Raw genomic sequence first — 20995 nt, forward strand, 5'->3', positions numbered from 1 at the left:
GGTCAGGGTGGCTGGGAGCCCTAACTATGTAGGAGGCATGGGGGAGGATCCAGACAGACAAAAGTTACACGGAAGCCGGACACTGACGCCACAACTCCAGCTCCACCTACCCCATGATGACCCAGGACCAAGTGCCATGGCACACTCCAGGCTGGTCCTTGGTTAGATCTTGCCCTACCTCTGCCCACTGCCCAGGCCCATTGCTGCCAAGTGTGGCCTATTCTGAACTCCATGAGGAATGTAACCATTGGCAACTGGCCCAGAGCTCTGGCTGGGTCCAGCCCTCATCCTACAGACTGGCCAAATCTCCCATAGCCCCTCAGCAGTGCTGTGCCCTCTGCCCTCACCCAACTGTTCCCTGTGGATCTCCCGAGGAGCTGAGCTCACCAGGACCTTTCTATCGGGTGGCAGGTATCCTGGCGGGCTGTGTCCTGGGGTCTTGGACTACAGTTTGCACTTGGACTCTTCGTCATCAGGACAGAACCAGGATTTATTGCATTTCAGTGGCTGGGTGACCAGATCCAGGTGTGTACATGGGATGCACTTACCCAGGGCGTGTTGGGTTGCCAGGGAATGGAGGAGAAGCCTCTCTGCTGGAGGGAGGTGGGCTGTGAGGACATAGAGAGGGACTGCGACCAGGATGGTGGGTGTGTATGGGACCCCAGACCAGCTGGGCAGCTGGGGGCTGAGCATTGCAGCTGCTACTTCTCTCAGGCCTGGTACCACCTGCTCAGACAGAGCAGTCCTTTCAGAGGCTGGGTCTGATGTGGAAGAGAATCTCAAAACAGGTAGGTTCCTTGTGGGAAGGCCCACAAGGCATGTGGCCCTCAGTGGTCATAACAAAAGGAACTTATAATAGTCAAAAGTGCTTTAAAAATTGCAAATGATTTACTTTGTATGTGTATATGTGTGTTTAAAAATAATGTTCATTTTGTTGAAGTTATATTTTTTTAATTCCATTTTTTTATTGTGATGAGTACACATAACACAAAATTTACCATTTTAACCTTTTTCTTTTCATTTTAACCATTTTTGAGTGTCATTAAGTTCCTTCACATCATTGGGCAATTATGATTTACTTTTTTCTTTATAAGTATATTTCATATTTATTTATCTTTTATTTATTTATTTATTTAGGCTGTGCAGGGTCTTAGTTGCAGCATGCAGCATCTTTAGTTATGGCATGCAGACTCTTAGTTGCAGCATGCGAACTCTCAGTGAGCCATGCGAGATCTAGTCTCCCGACCAGGGATCGAACCCGGGTCCCCTGCATTGGGAGCGCGGAATCTTACCCACTGGACCACCAGGGAAGTCCCATGATTTACTTTTTAAAATATAAATTATCAAGGACACAAGGTTGATCCTATACTCACCCCTCTCTCGCCATCTCGAATTTCCATGCGCTCTCTACAGGGAGAAGGAGGGGTGGGGCAGGGAGATCCCACATATCTGGGCTCTGCGCACACCTGCTGGCCACGCCAAGGGTATCTGCATGGGTGTCGTGCAGGAAAAGACAGTTGCTGCTCTGGGCACACCCCTCATTTTATAGATGAGAGCACTGAGGCCTGGACAACTGAAGTGACTTGGCCCTGCAGTCACAGTGCTTGTTCTGGTCCTAAATACAAGTCTCTTGTAGAAGCATAGCCAGATTGCAACACCAAGGCCAGGAGCTCAGGATGGCCACAGGACGGGGCTGTACCATCGGTGGGGAGGGGCGTGAGCAGACACAGTGGGCACCACCTTTGACAGCCTTCTCCAGGCAGCTCACTGTTTGCTTCCTCCTTTGTCTCTTCTTTATCGTTCTTGTCCTAACAACTCTCATCTCTTGAGTATTTCTTTACAATTTATTGAAAAGGTGTCTCTTCTGGAGGACGTGCTTGGAAAGGGCAGGCGCCCATGAGTGTGGCTTTAATGACATACGTGGTGCCCCTGCCTCTGTAAAGCCCACGACCTGGGCGGACTAGTTCTGCAGCCTCCATGTCCCTCTCCCCACCCTGGGTTGCAGGGAAGCCCCTCGGAACAGGCAAGCCTCCTCCAGTTCGCTGCAACCTGGTTCCCTGGGTCCTGTTTCCTCCTTCCTCCCTTTTGGCCTCACTCTGGGTTTTTGTTTTGTTTTCTCCTTTCAGATCTTCCTGAGCTATAGGTCCAGCTTCTGGGGAGGCTCTGGTCAAGGATGTCTTTGCATTTCAGGTCAGCTTGACTCTTGGCCCGTAAAGCCTTTTAACAGCCTCTGCCCTCCCCCTCCAGCCCAGGCGGAGGGGGAGGGCTCCTGCAGGCAGAGCCCTGCTACTGGAAGCTAATGAGGCTTAAGCCTCGGGGGTCCTGAGAGGGACCCCGGCAATGCACTCACCTGGGGGTATGTTTTCAGTATATTTTGTAAAACTTGCAAAAGTAAGATATATCTGTATTCTTTTCCAAAAAAAATGAATCCCCAAATCATAGAAATGCTGGGAGTCTGAGGACAAGAAGAGAGGGTGAGGACATGGGAATAGCACCTGCTATAACCTTAGCCCCTGCCATGCTGCAGGGACCTAGAACTGTAAAGGACATTTTCCAGGAACCCTTACGCTCCAAAGATCCTCTCAGGGTACTCCTCCTTCAAGGCCCCTCACAGGTTACCTCTGCCAGGAAGCCTGCCCTTATTAGTCCAGCTGCAAGCTCTTAAGTGGCTCCTCTGGACTCTCCTAGACCTACAGTCCCTCCCTCCTTCTTTCCCTCTTTCCTTCCCTCCTTCCAACAAAAATGTATTGTGTGCCTTCTGCAGTGCAAAATATTACAGGGGAAATTGAGATAAAGACTGAAAGACTTTATTGTGTACTGGTAGAGCCCTAACTGTAATTTAAAACAAGGCAGGCTGTGCTGAGTATGCGGTGGTGTGACTGCTTCACTGTTCCGGGGTGGAACTGTGGTTATATTTCTTCTTTCCCCAACTGACCGCCCAAACACCCAAGTGCCTCCTTCAGTAAGATCTCGAGTGTAGCTCCTCTGCTTGCCTCACAACCACATTGTCTCAGGACCCTGCGGCTGCTCCAGGCTTAAGTTCTACTTCCAAATGCCAGGTGGAGAGAGACGGAGGCGTGGGCCCCACTTACCCAGTAGCTCGCCCCAGTTTCTGCCCTGTTACCATAGCAGCACAGATGGAAGTTGGTGCTGCCCGCTCCAGCACGTCCTGGACCACAGTAACCATGGGGCTGCCGTGCAGGATCCCATGCGTAGGTTCCAGAGATTTCTGCTTTTCGCCATTACTCAGCCATCGTTCCCAGAGCCTTCCCACCCTGCTTGGGGGTGTTGGGGCCCAAAGACTTCCAGCCCAAGCCATGGGTTTGGCATGAACTTCTGGATGTCAAGCCAGTTCATGAATCCGGACACCTCCAGCCCACCCCCAACCCTGAATCATGGTGAGGTCCTCTGGGAGCTTTGTTCTTTGTTTGCGCCAGCAGCTCTCTGGGAAACATCCACTCCATCCAAGGGGTTCCAATAATGTCAGCCCTAGGAGGAAATGGGGAGGGACCAGGTTCCTGTCCTCTCAGGACAAATTTATCCATCATGTTTTTCTGAGATCACTTCAGTGTAGGGAGGGGATCACTTCTGTGTAGGCCTCTGTCAGCCCCTCCAAAGGTTCCCTAACACCATTCTTGTAGGGCAGAGGCGGGGAGGGGCTGCTCCCTTTACATTTGCATTTCTAAGTAGGGGCCACCAAGGTTTCAGGGAAAAACAGTGAAGTCCTGCTCCAGGGTGACTTCTTATGTCCACCAGACAGAGGAATAGCGGCAGTGGCTTCTCACACTTTACAAGGCAAACACACAACACTCTGTGATTCGACCTCCCAGGCAGCCAGGTTCAAGTGTAACTGGCACAAAAGAAAGTATCTGGGGAGTCCATTTAGGGAAACATTTAAAAAAATAAGGACAGTGAGGATGCCCCCTTAAGGAAGTGGCATTTGAACTGGAGCCTTAGGACAGGAAAAAATTGGAGGCACAGAGATAGTCAGGAAGAAGAAATGCCTGGGCAAAGGCGCGGAGGTGAGAAAGTGCTGGGCTCTCTAAGGTACAGGGTGTAGTTCAGTTCGACGGGCATGTAAGCTATTTGAAGAAAAGGATGGATTGGAGGATAAACTGCAAGTGTGGTGGGGCTGTCTCTTGAAGAGTCTTAAATGCCAGGCTGAGGCACCTGGATTTGGTCCCCAGGAAATGAGGAGCTATTGAAGATTTTTGAGCAAGGAGGGACTTGACTGGAGCTTTGGGACAGTTGTGATTTCAATAGTAGGTAGGAAGGGTTGTGGCCAGGGTGCTTGGAAAAAGGAACTAGTGAGGAGGCTGCCTCACACCCAGGTGATGATGCAGGGACCACCAGACTGCCACAGTCCAGGAGAGAGGTCACCATGGGGAACGAGGTGGGGGGGTGTGGCTGAGAGACCAGCTCTATGAAGCTCATCACTTAGCTCCACACATTGCAGCTGTTACTTTTTAGCTGTTACTTTTAGCTGTTTGAGGACAAATCCTGGGTCTTACTTATTCTGGTGTCAGTTAACTGACCCTGAGCCCTGCAAAGCCCTGCCCAGTGCCTGCTACACTGCTTTTTGCTGAATGAATGAGATGGATAAATGATGGTTCTTCTGTGCAAGTGGGAAGTCTCTCTGCCTGCTGGGAACGTCTGGCTCTTTGAGCGCCTGGCTGTGGGTTGGGCTCCCACACAGCCAGCCTCCCCCTGGCTGGGCCACCATTCCCATGACTGTGTGGTCCTGAGCAGCTTGTCCTTTGGCCCAAAACCAGGGCTGAGCTCTTCTTTCTCCAAACCTCCCCAGCAGAGGCCAGAGCTTCCCAACCTTCTAGAGCCAAAAGCTACACACAGGCTTTGCAGCAAGATCCAGGGTCCCTAGAAACAATTTTGTCCCCCTCTGACCTGAGATTCTGGTGGAACAGTGAAGAAAAGCTTAGGGAGAAGGAAGTCATAGTAACAGCTACTAGTTATGGAGCAAGGACTATACGCCAGGCACTCACTTCACCTTTACAACCCTATGGGGAAAATAATATCATTATCCCCTTTTTGCAGGTGAGGATACTGAGGCTCAGAGTGGTTGTTGCTTGTGCAAGCTCATAAAGCTAGAGAGGATTGGAATCAAGATTGGAATAAGCCCGATGCTCTTGCTTATTCACTTCTGTGCCTTGATATCAGAGCCCTTGCCTTGGTAGACAGTGGTAACGAAGGGGCCTCAGACCTTGGATCTTTGTTTTTCCCTTGGTTTAGAAGAAAACAGTATTTCTTAGGTTCATTTGGTTGAAAGGGACAGAAACCCATTTGAAACTTGCTTTAAAGGGAGGAGAGAGGGAGGACTGTTTCTTGGCTCACAAACTGGAAGGCAAGGCAGAGCTGGTGCCAGCTGGAACCAGGGCCCCAGAGCTGCCAGGCTCATGGCCCTCAGCCTTGAATCTCTGCTCATCCCAGGGTGTTAGCTTCATTCTTTCATACCAGATCTTCTCCGCAACAATCTGTTGTTCCCCCAGCAACACCAGATACTCATTTTTACATGCATGTCACCCAGCACGGGGGAAATTCTTCTCTGCCTGCTCAAGTTAAAAAATCCCAGGGTGGGTTTTGGATTGGTCTGCCTTGGGTCATGTGACCATTCTTGACCCAATCACTAAGGCTAGGGCAGGCGATACTGAAGTTGGAGTGACCAGAGTCTCATGTTCCTACCCAAAGCCAGGGAGTCAGTTGCTCTGACTGAGTGGAAGCCACCCTCTGAAACTCATCATTTGAAGAATTATTGCCTGGGACAGGCAGGTACTATTAACCCCCCATTATAGAAAAAAAGACAGCTCCCTGTAGGACCTGGATTAGCTCTGTTTTCAGGGTGCCCTTCTATTCTAAGTGAGCATCTGTGGTCTAGTATAGGAGCGGAGCATACGTGGCAGATAGCATACCTGCCTGCGAGAAACAGCAATGGCATGGACCCTTTGATCTGGAGTCCCTCCCAGCTGTAACGTGGGGCCACATTTGGGCGTCTAGGCTATACTTCCTGATTGGGGTGCTTAGCTCCTGAGTTCATTGGTTGTAAACGACAGAAACACACCTCAAACTGATTCAAACCAAAAGATTAAACAGAAAACAAACAAACAAAAAGATTAATTCTGGTAACTGAGAAATCCAGAGGCTTCAGGTCCTGCTGGATCCAGGTATGCAACATCACCTGGGATTTGCCTTGCTTATATCCTGGTTCTATGTTCTTAGTCTTGGCTTTAGTCTTAGTCTTTGTCTTGGATAGGCTCTCTTGAGGTTGTGACAAAGAGGTACCAGGCTTATATCCAACCAACTTAGCAACCCTAGCAGAGAGAGAGAGCCTGTTTTCCACTAGCTCCAGCAGGAAATCCAAGAGTAGGCTCTTTCTAGCCTGGCTTGGGTTATATGCCATCCTTGAACTGTAGCCAAGGAAGATACCTCACTCTGGTGGGCCAAACCTGGAGCCTCTGGGCTGAGAGGAGAGGAGAGGTGGTTTCCTAAAGGAAAGTCAAACTTTTTTACCAAAAGAAGTGAGGGAAGGGGCATCTAAGCAGCTGCTGTCCACGAGAGCCACCACTCAACTTCTCTCCCAGTTCAGCAAAGAAGGTATCCCCTGGCTTGCTGCTCTGTCCATCCCCTCGCCAGTGTCAGTTGTGTGTCTCTCCTCCCTTTCTAGAAGAATATGTACATACCTGCTACTTGCATGTCTCCCTGAATCACCCTTCAGAACCATGGATTCATAAACCGTTGGGCTAGGAGGGAGCTCATTGATCTTTGGGCCTCCTGTTTGTATTACAGATGGTCAAACCATGCCCCAGAGAGGAGCAGTGACCTGGGCATAACTGCACAGTGAGTTAAGGTAGAGGCAGGGCTAGAAACAGGTTGTTGGACTTCAATTAAGTTATGTTTTCTTCCTTATACTCTAAATAGAAGTCAGTGACATCAGGTCTCCCTTCCAAATACAAAAAGCATCCCTAATAACAGCAATGATAAATTTAAAACCAATTAATATTTGCTAAAGACTTTGAGATTGGATGTTCAGTCAAGAGAATAAAAACAAGAGAGGTGAGTTTATCATTAACCAGACTTAGCATTTCCTAGTCAAACACCAACTATTCCCTGGCCCCGGGGAGGCCCTGTCCTCTGCACAAACTCCTGGCCAGTGTATTATTAGCCAGTGGTCTCCTTAGCAAAGGCATGCCGGAATGAGGGAGGACTTAAGACAAATGCTCCATGGCCACAGAACTCCCTTTCTCAACAAGATTTACTAATCACAAAGTTTCATTCACACCCTGCCCCCCTGCCTATCCCTCTCTCTCTCTCTCTCTCTCTCTCACACACACACACACACACACACACACACACACACACACAGAGACACACACACACACACACTTGCCGAGCTTGGGGCTTATCCTCAAGCTGGGGGTAGCTTTGTTAGTGCTGAGTCGAATGGAAGACTCAAGAGTTTTCTTTCCGTCTTTTCCATGAATCATGTGGCCCTAGTCCAAGGCCTTTGGCCCATGTCAGCCTGGGGAAATCTCTGAGCTCACTCAGATTTTCAGAATCCAAGCTGCTTCCTGCTGGGCCACAGTCCAGCTCATTGCTCCTCCAGGAAGCCGAATCTCCCTGGAACTCCTTCAGCCCTCCATCTCCTCTGGCACGGTCGACGTGGCAGCCACCTCCTGGCTGTATGGTCTCGATTAGTCATTCCACCTTGGCTCCATCTCCCTTCTAGTAACTTTCCACCCACACGATCGCCTCCCCCCCACACTGCCGCACCTTCCTGGGTCTGGCCGACCTGGGAGCACATACTCACTCGCTCCCTCGTTCCTTCACTATCACTCCAGCCTCTGGAACACGCACCCGCTCACAAAGCTCAGCGGTGCTGAGGAAATGTTCTCCCTGAGGAACCCCTAGGGAGAAAGTGTTTTCGTCTCCCAAGGGTTTCGGGGTGTCTGCCTGATGCAGCCTCTGCAGTCCCCAGTGGTCATCAGTGCCAAATTTGGCCAGAAAAAACACATCAAGTAAGATAAGAACTGACAGGTGCCATTGGATTTAGTCATTAAGGGGTCACTGGTAACCGTAGTGAGCACGATTTCCAGAGGAGGGAACGGAAGGGAAGTGGAGACGGGGTGGGTGCTGAAAGGAGGGGAATGGGATGATGGAACTGGAGAGATCTTACGAGAATGTGGCATCTGCAGAGGCCTCTGAAGGAGACTTTGACAGGCAGAGATAGATAGGCATGGGTGCAGACTGGTGAGGTCATTCTGGGTGAAGGGAATGGCATGAGCGGGAAATCAGGAGGCATGCGCAGCTTATCTGGCCTTGGAGTAAGTCCCTTCCGCCCTTCTGCAAGGTTGGTGGACACTGCAGCAGTGTCCTCCGAGAAATTTTCCAGCTTTGGGTTTTTTTGGTTTACTGTGGCCTGGGGCTGGTGACAGGGCTTAGGCCTTGGGGGCTGGGGGTTTGGGAGCTGTTGGGACAGCCTTAGGAGGGCGTCAGCAGCCCTGGCTCAACTCCAGGGAGAGGAAGCGGCAGGGCCAGGCCCTGAGTGGGTTTAGCCCTGCCTTCAGAGCCTGTTTCCTGGGAAGAAGATGGCGTCTGCGCGGAGAGTCTGGTCTAGACTCTACAGCAGTGGTTCTTAGAATGTGGTGTCCACACACCAGCAGCATCTGGAAAGGGCAAACTCTCAGGTGCGCCCCAGATCTACTGAATCTGAAGCTCTGGGGGTGGGGCTCAGAAGGTGCGTTTCTGACAAATTCTCAGGTGATGCTGCTGGTCAGGGACCACCCTTTGGGAACCACTGGCTTAGAGGCACTATACTTTCCTTTTCCCTTGAGTAAGGGGGAGCGCTGGTACTAGCAGGACCGGCCTGCTCTGAGTTTCCACAGAGTGGTGGTCAGGACTTACTGAAGGCTGCTACACCCTGGGCTGAGGCTCTCCCTGGGAGGGGATGCCTCTCCTGAAGACAAAGAAATGAGGTTCCAGGACTGGCACTAGGGCAAACCTCCTCAGGGTCATGGCAGGTCCTTGGCAACCTGCTTAGTGGCCAAGGAGGTACTCTGTCTCTTTGCAGGTGTGTAACCTTGGGCAGGTAACCAACATCTCACAACCTCAGTGTCCCCACTGTGAAGTGGATTTACATAGACCTCAGTTGCTTTGAGGATCCGTGAGTCACCACACGTTGCGTACCTGGCTCCTAGCAGGACTGCATAGTGCACGAGTGGTAGGACTTAATGGCACTTTCCTCCCCCTTCCCACAGTGGCGCTGTCCAGCTGCCTGCCCTGTCTTCTGCCATCTCACATGCTACAGGGCCCAAGGGTATTTCCTGGACTGGCAGATCATATTGGCCTCAGGGCCCTTATTTAGTATTAAATGTTCCAGCTTCTCTTCCACCAAAGATCCCCATCTCCCAGCTAGAAAATGTCTCTTGGTTGCTGCCAGGAGAAAGTCCCAATTCTGCAGTCGGTTTCCGCTGCCCCGGGCCCTCTCCTTCCTGGCCTGAGCCATCTGTGCTAACCTGCCAGGCTGCCGAGTGGTCCCTCGCGTGATAAGTTGAACAGGCCGTCTAGACAGTACGTGATCCTCTCTGCATTTTTCTCCCAGGGAGAGCAGGATGCTGTCACCACCCTTGTGTTGGGGGGTGTGTCCAGCACCAGGCGACCCTGGGGAGTCACAGGGCAGGAAGAGGGTTGCTCCACCCAGTGTCTGCGTTTCCTGTCAGGTGACACTCCCGTGCAGTGAAGCTGGTGACGGGCATGTCAAGTGGAGCAGATCCAGACAGAACCCGCGGCATTCATCTGGGACGGGAAAGGGAAAACAACCTCAGCAGGGCTTGTTTCTCTTCTCCAGGGAGCTGCCTAGGGCAGAGTCTCTGTTCTCATCAGGGACCACTCTGTAGTCCCGATTCATTTTGAACCAGAGCTTGAACTTGATTGCTCTACACTCTCCTTCTGAACAATGAAAACAACTCTTCCTCCACCCCTCACCCCTCTCCGCAGCCCCTCTTCCTTCCAGCACAGCTAAGCTTCTCCTGTTGTCTCTATACTTCCTCACGTCCCACTCCCTCCTTGGTTCGCTGATACCCGGCCTCTGTGCCCATCTCTCCTGACACTACTCTCACCTAGGTCACCAGGTAGCCCTGAATCGCTAGGTGCCAAGCATCCATCTCAGTCCTTACTGAGTTCTCTGATGCATCTGGCACAGCTGATGGACCATCCCTTCTAGAAAAGCTGCCCTCAATTTCCATCGCACCCCTTCCTGGAAGCCCTTCAACCGCTCAGTTTCTTCTTTGTCTCCACCACGCACTCCTCCTTCTTCTCTCAGCCTTCAGGGGTGCTGACCCCAGGGCCCTGTCCTCAGCTTCTCTTCCAGGGCAATTTCCTCAGTGAACTGCATCTGCCCCGTGGCTTCAACCTGCACTCAACCGAGCCCTGGCCCAGACCTCTCCTCAGAGCTGCTGGCCCTTCTGCCCACCTGCCCAGTCCACAGTCCACTTGGATGTTCCACAGGCATCTCAAACCCAGCAAGTCCAAAACTGCACTGATGAGGTTCCCCCAAAGCTCTCCTGTGCCTGTGCTCCCCTCCCTTGAGAAGTGTCCACCTCTTATAGAAAATTATAGGAGCAGGTGAGAAATTAGAAATGGAGAAAGAAGAAAACAAAGTTTCCACAGTCCCAGCACACAGAAGCAACTACCTTGACTATTTGGGTGTATGCCTCCCAGCCTTACTTCTATGCTTTTAATATTCCATTTTCCCCACTTAACATTCTAGCATAAGAATGCTCCCATGTTATTACTAATTCTGTATAACATTATTTTAAAGCTATTTGGAACAGATAGCACATTCCAACTGTACAAAAGGGGATTTGGTAGAAAGTAAATCTCCCTCCCACCCCTGACCCCCAAGTCATCCAGTTCCTTCCCCAAGGCAGCTGCCATTCCGGGTCATTTGCATATCTGTCTAAGGATATCTGTGCCCACACAAGAGCACCTGCAATGCCATCTGCACCTTTTTTACTCATAAAGTAGTACACCGTGCACCCTGTTCTACACCTTCTCTTTTTTCATTTATTTTTTAAATTTTTAAATAACTTTATTTATTTATTTATGTATTTACTGAGTTGGGTCTTCGTTGCTGCGCACGGGCTTTCTCTAGTTGTGGCGAGTGGAGGCTACTCTTCGTTGCGGTGTGCAGGCTTCTCATTATGGTGGCTTCTCTTGTTGTGGAGCACGGGCTCTAGGCATGCGGGTTTCAGTAGTTGTGGCACGTGGGCTCAGTGGTTGTGGCTCGTGGGCTCTAGAGTGCAGGCTCAGTAGTTGTGGCGCATGGGCTTAATTGCTCCGCAGCATGTGGGATTTTCCTGGACCAGAGCTCAAACCCGTGTCCCCTGCATTGGCAGGCGGATTCTCAACCACTGTGACACCAGGGAAGCCCTCTTTTTTCATTTAACAGTCCCTCTTGAAAATCATCCCCACACTACTCATAGTGAGCTTCCTCACTCTTGTTTCCTGACTCTGAGTGCACCACTGCACAGCCACACCATAGGTTATCAAACTAGTCCTCCACGGAGGGACATTTAAGTTGTTGCCAGTCCTTGTTATTATAAGTCAGACTGTAACAAGGAAGTACGGGGAAGGGAGGGGGAGGCCCTGGGGAGAAGGAAATGGACATGAGGAAGCTTTGAAGGAGAAATTGAAGAGGCTTGGAGTAAGTGAAAAGCAGTCATAAGCCTGGTAATAGGAAACAGGGTGACAGGAGGAAATGCAGATGGCTGGTCCACAATGAGTGTCATTCAGAGCTCACTGGCACCGAGTGGAAGTAGAACATAGAAAGATGAGGGCCTCTGATTCAGCCCCGAAGCACAGGAGGGAGGTTAAGGCCAGCGTCATGGGCCAAGGATTGAGCTCAGGGTGGAGGACGGACCCTGTGCTAGGAAGGTGCTGGGCCCTGAGCCAACTCCCAAAACCCTCACAACAGCCTGAGAGGTAGTCACTTCCTCCCCATTTTACAGACAAAGAAGCAGGTGATAAAAAGTGGTGGACTCAAGTCCTGCTTCTCTACCATAGCCCAAGGGATGCCTGGGTGGGTGGTTAATGTTTAGAGGGGAACAGAGAGGACAGCTGCCTCCAGAGAGGCCCCATATGCGATTTCATGCACTGAATTCAGAGCTTCTTCCCTGACCCCGTCAGGTCTCTGAGTGGCAAGCCCTTGGATGAAGTGGCTGTCTGGGGCCTCCGAGGCCCTGCGTGGTACCCTGCCACCTATCTGCCTCTAACCCCAGGGCCTGTGCTCTTTGCTGGCAGGTTTTGCCCATCACTGTTTTCTTCAGCTGTGCCATGTCAGTTCTCTACTACGTGAGCCTCATGCAGTGGGTGATCCTGAAGGTGAGTTCTCAAGGTCCCAACCCCGGGCCCTCCCAGAATCACAGGCTGACAGGAACCACACTCTCCCAGAATGCCTTGCTCCCAAGCCCACACCCTCCCCAAATCCCCTGCTCTGAGGGCCTGGACCTTCCAGCATCCCCTGCTCCCCAGCCTCCTCTCAGAGTCTACCTCCAACCAAACAACTTTTCACAGAGTCTCTTGTCATGCTACTAAGGAGAAATGGCGCCAAAATCCAGTGGGGTCTTTGGGGGAGGGAAGTTTACAGAACTGGGGCTGCATTGAGGAAAAGTGTTAGGGGAAAAAATAATTTATACCAAAAAGATCTTGAGAGCAGTGGGTCCTGTGGGCCAGACTTAGCTGATATAGATGTCAAATCCTGTGCTTATGTTCATAAAATCTGCTGCACAAAACCAGGATGCAGGAGACAGACAGCATTGGACAAGAGATTCTGAGGTTTTTAGCTGATTGAGCTCAGAATAAACCAGTATCATCAGGCAGCTACCAGAAGTGCAGCCTGTGGTTATGTTAAGAGTGCACAGTGCATGGCGTAAGGGAGACAGTTATCCCCAAATCTGTAGAATGTGTTCAACCAAGGGGCTATGACAAAATGAACTATCAGTGGGTTCAGTTTGAAAGGGCCTGAGACCATACATTCCATAGAATGGCTGAAGGAAGTAGGGATGAACGGCCAAAAAAGAGAAGGCCAGGGTGAAGAAGGTCACAGGTAGGATTCTAAACACTTACAGAAGGTTGGGGAAAAGGCAGCCTGAGAAGAACCTACAGTGGAGAGAAATTCCAGGGAAGCAGATTTCATGTTGATTGAAAGAAAGAACTTTTTTTTTTTTGCGGTACGTGGGCCTCTCACTGTTGTGGCCTCTCCCGCTGCGGAGCACAGGCTCCGGACGCTCAGGCTCAGCAGCCATGGCTCACGGGCCCAGCCGCTCCGTGGCATGTGGGATCTTCCCAGACCGGGGCACGAACCCGTGTCCCCTGCATCGGCAGGCGGACTCTCAACCACTGCGCCACCAGGGAAGCCTGAAAGAACTTTTTAATACAGTGTTTCCCAAAGCTTTTCACAAAACTCTAGTTTCACAGCAAGTTAATAAATGCTACTAGGTAAAGGGATCCCATGGTCAAATTATTTTATTTTATTTTTGGCCACGTCATATGGCCCAACCAGGTGTCAAACCCACGTCCCCTACAGTGGAAGCACAGTCTTAACCACTGGACCGCTAGGGAAGTCCCTTGGTCAAATAATTTTATGAAGCTAAGCTAGACACCAGGCTAAACAAATTTAAACAAGTTTTGTGCAGGACTTCTCAGAGCCTTTAATAAACTGGTAAGTACTGGTCATCTCCAAGGTGTGTGTGTACAGCAATTCTCAAATATATTTGACCAGAGAATCCTTTTTTCATGGATGATAAACCCCCATCAATGGAGGTATGGAAGGAGAAGATGAATGGACCTTTGGGGAAATGTAGGTAAGGGAGTTCTACATGGGTTGGGAGTTGGAAGGAAGACTTTTAAGGTACTTCCACCCCTGACTCTCTCTGTCCCTGGGGCTTGCTGATACCAATCCACAAAGAGCACCCTGCTTCCTTCTAGATCTCCTGGCTGATGCAGGCCACCATGGGCCCCATGGCCACGAAGACCCTGAGTGTGGCTTGAAACATCTTTGTGAGCCAGGTCAGTATTGCAGCCTTCTGCCCTCAAGGAGGGCAGGTGCCCTGGGTCCCTAGAGCTCTGATTCAGTCAGCAGAAGAGCCAATCAAACCTTCTCCCAAGGTCACCAAAGGCTGCTGCCCTAGGGATGCTCCATTTGGGGATACACTCCTTGCCTAGGTCATGCCAAGGAGGATAGTATCTCCCTGGCACCTCCTACCACCCTAGGCCTAGGCTGTCTTCATCAGCTTAGAGACTCACAAGTCCTACAGATGGAGTCCAATGTTCTCCTTTTATACATGCAGAAACTGAGGCTCGGGGCTGGGAATGCCTTGCCAAGATCCCACAACATAAGCCAGGACTTAGAATCCAAGTCTTCTTCTTCCTGGCCAGGGTTCCTTCCACAACATCAGTTTGTCTTTTTTTCCCTCCCTCTTTCTGAAAATGTATTTTCCAATATAAGTGTGACTCTGAAGGGACTATCAGTCCTGAGTCCCTTTCAGAAGGCCGGACCCTCCTAGGGGTAAGACTCTGGTGACTGTTCCAGAATCCTGGCCCATCTGCCCAACATGTAAGTCACCAAAAAAAAATACTTGCCAAAGTATGCCATATTTCACTGGGCAGTTTAGGAAACTTTGGAGAATATTTGCATCTTCCTTGCTATGATGCAAGTGTGTTGATTTCAAAGGTTTTTTTTTTTAAGCCAATTAAGACAGATGTGCTCTGAGATAAGTAGTCCAAAATCCCTTAGTTGTTCAAAATGAGGCAAAAGAGAAAAAGATATTTCAGTATCAGCATTTATTTTATATAAAATGCTGCAAATGTAATCAATGGTTTTTGCTGAGAAAATACAAATCTTAGGTGAATGCGACAAAATAACCAGAAGAGCTCCAAAGGCGAATTAACTTTTGCGGGGATGGGGAGCCTTCAAGGATTAGTGGTATCATATCAAGCTCAGTGTTGGCAGGCCTGGGCCCTATTCTCTTCTCTGGCCACAGTCTGTCCCCAGGGGCCTGCCCCAGCCCCATGGCTTAAATACTTCCTCTCCCCTAAACTCCAGTCTGCTATATATACAACTGCCCCCTTGACCCTCCACTTGGATATCCTTAGATAATTTACTAGGCAAGCCCAAACAAGCAGAACCCTTGATTCCCTCCCTCAACACACCTGCACGTCTCCAAGACTTTCCCTTCTCAAGTAAATGGCAACGTCTTCGATGAGGTTGTTAGACAAAAGTCGAGGAGTCATCCTTCCTTCCTTTGCTTCCCTTGCTCCCAGCTGCATCCAGTCCATCAGCAAGTCCTGCCAGCTCTGCCCCACATCACATCCCAGACCTGCCCTGCTGCCCTTTTTCTTTTTTTGCTACGAGCCACACTTGTCTCTCACCTCGACACAACAATCACCTCCTCTCTGTTCTCCCTGCCGCCATTGCTGCCCTTACCCATCCTTCACACACAGGCTGGAGTAGCCCTTTATTTATTTATTTATTTAAATTATTTATTTATTTATTTTTGGGCCATGTGGCGTGTGGGATCTTTTTTTTTCCAATTTATTTATTTTTGGCTGCTTTGGGTCTTCATTGCTGTGCGCGGCTTTCTCTACTTGCAGCGAGCAGGGTCTACTCTTTGGTGCGGTGTGTGAGTTTCTCATTGTGGTAGCTTCTCTTGCTGCGGAGCATGGGCTCTAGGCATGTGGGCTTCAGTAGTTGTGGCTCGCGGGCTCAGTAGTTGTGGCTCATGGGCTCTAGAACACAGGCTCCATAGTTGTGGCACATGGGCTTAGTTGCTCCGTGGCATGTGGGATCTTCCCGGACCAGGGCTCAAACCCGTGTCCCCTGCATTGGCAGGCGGATTCTTAACCACTGTGCCACCAGAGAAGCCCAGCATGTGAGATCTTAATTCCCTGGCTAGGGATCGAACCTGCGCCCCTGCATTGGAAGCGCAGAGTCTTAACCACTGGACAGACAGGGAAGTCCCCTGGAGTGGCCCTTTAAAAACCCAAGTCAGATCATGCCTCTGCCTGCTGAGGTCCACTGCTTACCCTGCCTTGTCCATCTGCCCTCCACCTCCCCCATCTCTATCCCTATTCCATAGCACAGTCTGGAACACAGTATGTACTATAATTATTTATTGAATGAATAAACGAATGGCTCCAGGCTTCCCCACGTGCCCTGAACTAAACACGCCATCGAACGCCCCAGTTCCTTTCTTTCTGGCAACTCCCATGGCTTCACTAAACGTTCAGGCTTGGAGTTACATTTGCTTCTGGTCCTTTGCACGAACAGAGGTAATTCTTTGAACCTCTCTGACCTTCTGCTCTCCTGGAACGTGGAGACGACTACTTCTTTCCTAGAAGGTTGTAAGTGATGAGTGTGAGGGGCCTAGCTGGGTGCCTGGACGTGGGAGGCACTTGACACAGGGGAGCATTATCAGGCCCAAAGGAAGGGCTGGGGGTCCTTCCACAGAGCTGGGCTGATGCTGAGGTTCACAGAGGCTCAGCCAAGTACAGACTCTGGTCCTCACCCCACCCTGCTGTCTCTTCCTCTGGGGTCCCCAGCCCTCACTGTGACCTGCTCACTCCCAGGTGGAGGGGGTATGCCCCAAGTGCCCGTGCTAGCCTGACCAGCTCTGCTTGTTTGACATCTTTCCCGTTTGCAGACTGAGGCTCCTCTACTGATCCGGCCCTACTTGGCAGACCTGACACTCTCTGAAATCCACGTTGTCATGACCAGAGGCTATGCCACCGTTGCCGGCAGCCTGCTGGACGCCTACAGCTCATTCGAGGTACGCAGAGCCCTCCTCCTGCTTGCTGAAAACCAAGAACCTGAAACCCACCTTTGTGGGAGCCCCCCACAGCTCCTGGCCAGAGCGACCTGGGGTCTTCTCTCATGGGCTATGTCCTAAACCAGGGCTGCTGTGATGGTGGGAGGAGAAGCTTCACCTGAGTAAGGCAGGCCAGGTGGGCTGGACCATTTGGGCTTCTCACGTGGCCAGTGGGAGCAAAGGTTTCCAGTATTCTGCTTACTGAGGCAAAGTGCTAAGTGTTTTAATATCCCCATTTCAAGGATGAGGAAATTGAGACTCAGAGAGTAAGTGAGGTGCCCAGAGCTAGGATTTGAGCCCAGACCTGTCTGACTGCAAAACTCAGACACACAGTCCCCCACCTAGGCCACCCCTGGAGCTTTGTCCTACTCTTCCTGTAACCCGTCCTCCCACCTCCTTTCCTTTACACCCTCTCTGGGCACAAGTCCTTCCTCTACTCCTAAATTATTACTTGTGCAGCTTTCTGAGCACCGTACATTTCTAAATCAAATTCCAGTGGTATGAATCAGGCCCTTAAACCAATCACAACACTAGTGCATGGCAAGCAGAGATGAATCTTCAATGTGTCCCCTACAAAGTGCCTGGTAAGAATGCATTACATTTGTGTAAAACACTGTACTTGTTTGTGTTTTCACATGCAAGTCTTTCAAGATCTTATTTTTTCCCCTTAAATATCGAAGAAATTCTTGCTTCTTACAGAAATGAATAAAGTAAAAAAGAAAACAAAAACACTTCACTCCCACTTCCCATGGATAACTGCTCTTACTAGATGAGAACAGCAGTGCTCAGAGTGTCCTCAGTGGGCCAGCAACGACACCTTCACCTGGGAACTTGTTAGAAATACAAATTCTTGGGCCGCTCTGTAGACCTGCTGAATCAGGAATGCTGGGGATGCGGCCCAGTGTCCCGTATTGTAACAAGCCTTCCAGGTGATTCTGATACTCAATTTGGGAACCACTGACTTAAAATATGTCATTCCAGGTATTTCTGTGAAAAGAGTCATTTAAGTACATATAATTGAATATACATATACTTGCTTTTTTTTTTTTTTTACTAAAGATGAGGTAATCCTATTCACACTTTTCTGCAACTTGCCTTTTTCTTATAAAATTCTGAGCATGACATGAAATCTGAAAGTGTAAAGGAAAAAGTTGACAGAGCTAACTAATAAAAATGAAAAACCTGGGCTTCCCTGGTGGCGCAGTGGTTGAGAGTCCGCCTGCCGATGCAGGGGACACGGGTTCGTGCCCCGGTCCGGGAAGATCCCACATGCCGCGGAGCGGCTGAGTCCGTGAGCCATGGCCGCTGAGCCTGCGCGTCCGGAGCCTGTGCTCCGCGATGGGAGAGGCCACAACAGTGAGAGGCCTGCGTACCGTTAAAAAAAAAGAAAAAAAAGAAAAACCTCTGAAAGGTAAAAAATCACAATTTTTTAAAAGTTTAATGATGATCAAGAAAGAAAAGTTCATAAATGATAAACAGATATTCAAGCTCACTGATAAATTAAAGCAATAATAACTTATGTTTCTTCTCAAGGATATGCAAAATTTTACATGCCTCTAAACGGCAAGGCTGCAGGGCATTCATATACTCTTTTTTTTTTTTTTTTTTTTTTTTGGCTGCGTTGGGTCTTTGTTACTGTGCGCAGGCTTTTCTCTGGTTGCAGCGAGTGGGGGCTACTCTTCATTGCAGTGCGCGGGCTTCTCATTGCAGTGGCTTCTCTTGTTGCAGAGCACGGGCTCTAGGCACACAGGCTTCAGTAGTTGTGGCACTCAGGATCAGTAGTTGTGGCTTGTGGGCTCTAGAGCGCAGGCTCAGTAGCTGTGGCGCACGGGCTTAGTTCCACGGCATGTGGGATCTTCCCAGACCAGGGCTCAAACCCGTGTCCCCTGCATTGGCAGGCAGATTCTTAACCACTGCGCCACCAGGGAAGCCCCATATACTCTTCATGGGAGTGTAATTTGCTCTAACCTTTTTGGAAAACACCTATCAGTCAATTTTAAAAATACTCCTCTTTGATCCAGTTAGGAATATTATGATACAGAAATATTTTCACAAGTGGTCAAAAGATGCAAAATTCCAGCATTATTTGTAATAGCAAACAACCCAAGAAACATAAATGTAGAGCAGTAAGGGAATGAGCTGGGTAAGTTCATCCGTGCAACGCACGGTCACTCAGCCCCTAGGGTGAGGTGGGCCTCCGTGCGCTGGTTTGGAGAAAGGCAGCCTTCCTTTCCCAGGGCCCAGGCTCTCCTGATGCTGTGTGTGAGTGGGTCGGGGGATGAAAGAATGACCAGCCTTGGTCTCGAATTCCACCTGTCTTTCTCATCTCTGTCCTTGAGGATGGCCAAGGGGATGAGGTAACCTGCCCCTCAGTCCCTCCTTCCCTCAGGACCCCTGGGCCACACCAGGAGCCTCAGCTCCGCATACCCACAGAGCTGTCTGGGCAGGATGGCTGCTGCCTAGAGACTTTTCAAGAAGGCCCCTTGCACTCTGAGGCTTTGTCTTCTCCACCCAGCACCCTCCACCTAGAATTTTAGAGGTCATCTGGTTTGCACCTTTTCTCACCAAGGCCTAGGAAGGACCCATCAGAGCTGATGCATGCCACCCCCCTCCCCCATACCTCACCACCAATTGATTTTGGAAGGAATTTGATATTTCAAAAATGAAAACTTGATACTTTGTTCCTGAAACTTTTTTCATGGTGGCGTATTGGGGGAGGGGTTGCCCTGCTATCTTCGGGACTTAGAGCCTTTAAATGTCTTAACCTTGCTTTGGGTCCCACAAGCCAGTTAAAAGAATGGTATTCTTTCTATCGCATAAGCGCCGTTACCATTACTTAAGACTAAAGTACTGGAAGAACTCTCTCCCTTTTCCACAATCGCCTTACAGCTCAGCCTCCTTTCCTTCCCTGTCTTAGGCCAGAGTCCAGGCCCAGCCCCAGGCAGGCAGGCCTTCCCACTGAAGGGGCCTGGTACCCACTTCCCTTTAGCTCTACAGAATGTGCAGAGGCCACCAGGATCAGCCAAGTGGTCGCGGGTCTCCATCCAAACCTCTGGTACGGAAGCCCCAGGCTACCACCATAGCTGGCCTGGTGAAAGGCACCTAGTCCACCTTCCTTCCCTCCTCCCCTCCCGCCTCTGGATCTGCCCCCAGGCTGGTCACAGAGAAGCTCTCTTCTGCCCCCGCCTGGCTCTTGGCCGCCACTACAGCAGCCCCCAGGCTTCCTCCCACAGCCCTTCCCATCCTCTCCCCTCTCTCCTTTCACGCCCTCTTCCAGGCAGTTCCTCACTGTATCTTGGGCTCTGCCCTTAGGCCCTGAATTCCAAAGAGAATCCCCCCTTTCTCTCTCCTCCTTTCTCTTTGATGCTCAGCTTCTGGCTGCCTCTTCCCTGAACCCCTCCTATTGCTAAAATCTGGATATTTCTAGATCTGCGCTGTCCAACACAGCAGCCACTAGCTACACATGGCTATTAAGCCCTTGAAATGTGGTCGGTCTGAAATGAGATCTGCTGTGAGACTTAGTATGGAAAAATCAATTAATATATTTTATTGATAAGTTTTACATTGATTACAAGGGTAGAAATATAATATGTTAGGTATATTGGGTTAAATTAAATACATTAATGAATTTAATTTCATCTGTTTCTTTTTACTTTTTTAATTGGCTGCTAGAAAACTTAAATCACAGTTGTGCTATATTTATATCAGACGACACTGGTCTAGACCTTCTCCCTGGTCTGAGGTCCCAAGTGTCACTTGACTGAATCCTTTCACTGTGACCTCTACATACATGTCCCTTTTCAGTGTGTTTCCCAAAAACTCTAAGGTAGGCACGAGCTCTCTCTGCTAAAACCCCAGAAACTGGTCTCCCTACCCACCCCTTTGGCTCGGGATCATTGTGAGAAGAGATCCAGATGTGTGCCTTGGGCTGTGAACACAGGATGGGTTGAGGGGATGGCCACTGATGTTTCTCAATCAATTGTGCAAGAGTGGGAGCCCCTGGGACAGGGTCTGGGAGGCCCAAGCAGGGCCAAGTAAGAGTCAACCACATGCTCAGTTTCTACACCTGTAAAATGGGTGGAATTACTGCCCACCTCACAGCAGTCTAAGAATTAAATGCC

The 20995-nt window shown here is 50.1% G+C and overlaps 1 protein-coding gene across 1 annotated transcript in view; it reads left to right on the forward strand.

The window, feature by feature from the left end:
- The window catches only part of SLC28A1 (solute carrier family 28 member 1), a 47530-nt gene that overhangs the window by 17555 nt on the left and 8980 nt on the right, over positions 1-20995 (forward strand). Inside the window, 6 exon segments of the mRNA XM_060096126.1 lie at positions 412-525; positions 2127-2152; positions 2154-2190; positions 12310-12390; positions 13996-14076; positions 16710-16835. Of these exon segments, the coding sequence (XP_059952109.1) occupies positions 412-525; positions 2127-2152; positions 2154-2190; positions 12310-12390; positions 13996-14076; positions 16710-16835 (465 nt within the window).

This window comes from Mesoplodon densirostris, chromosome 4, assembly GCF_025265405.1.
Source record: "Mesoplodon densirostris isolate mMesDen1 chromosome 4, mMesDen1 primary haplotype, whole genome shotgun sequence".
Lineage (NCBI taxonomy): Eukaryota > Metazoa > Chordata > Mammalia > Artiodactyla > Ziphiidae > Mesoplodon > Mesoplodon densirostris.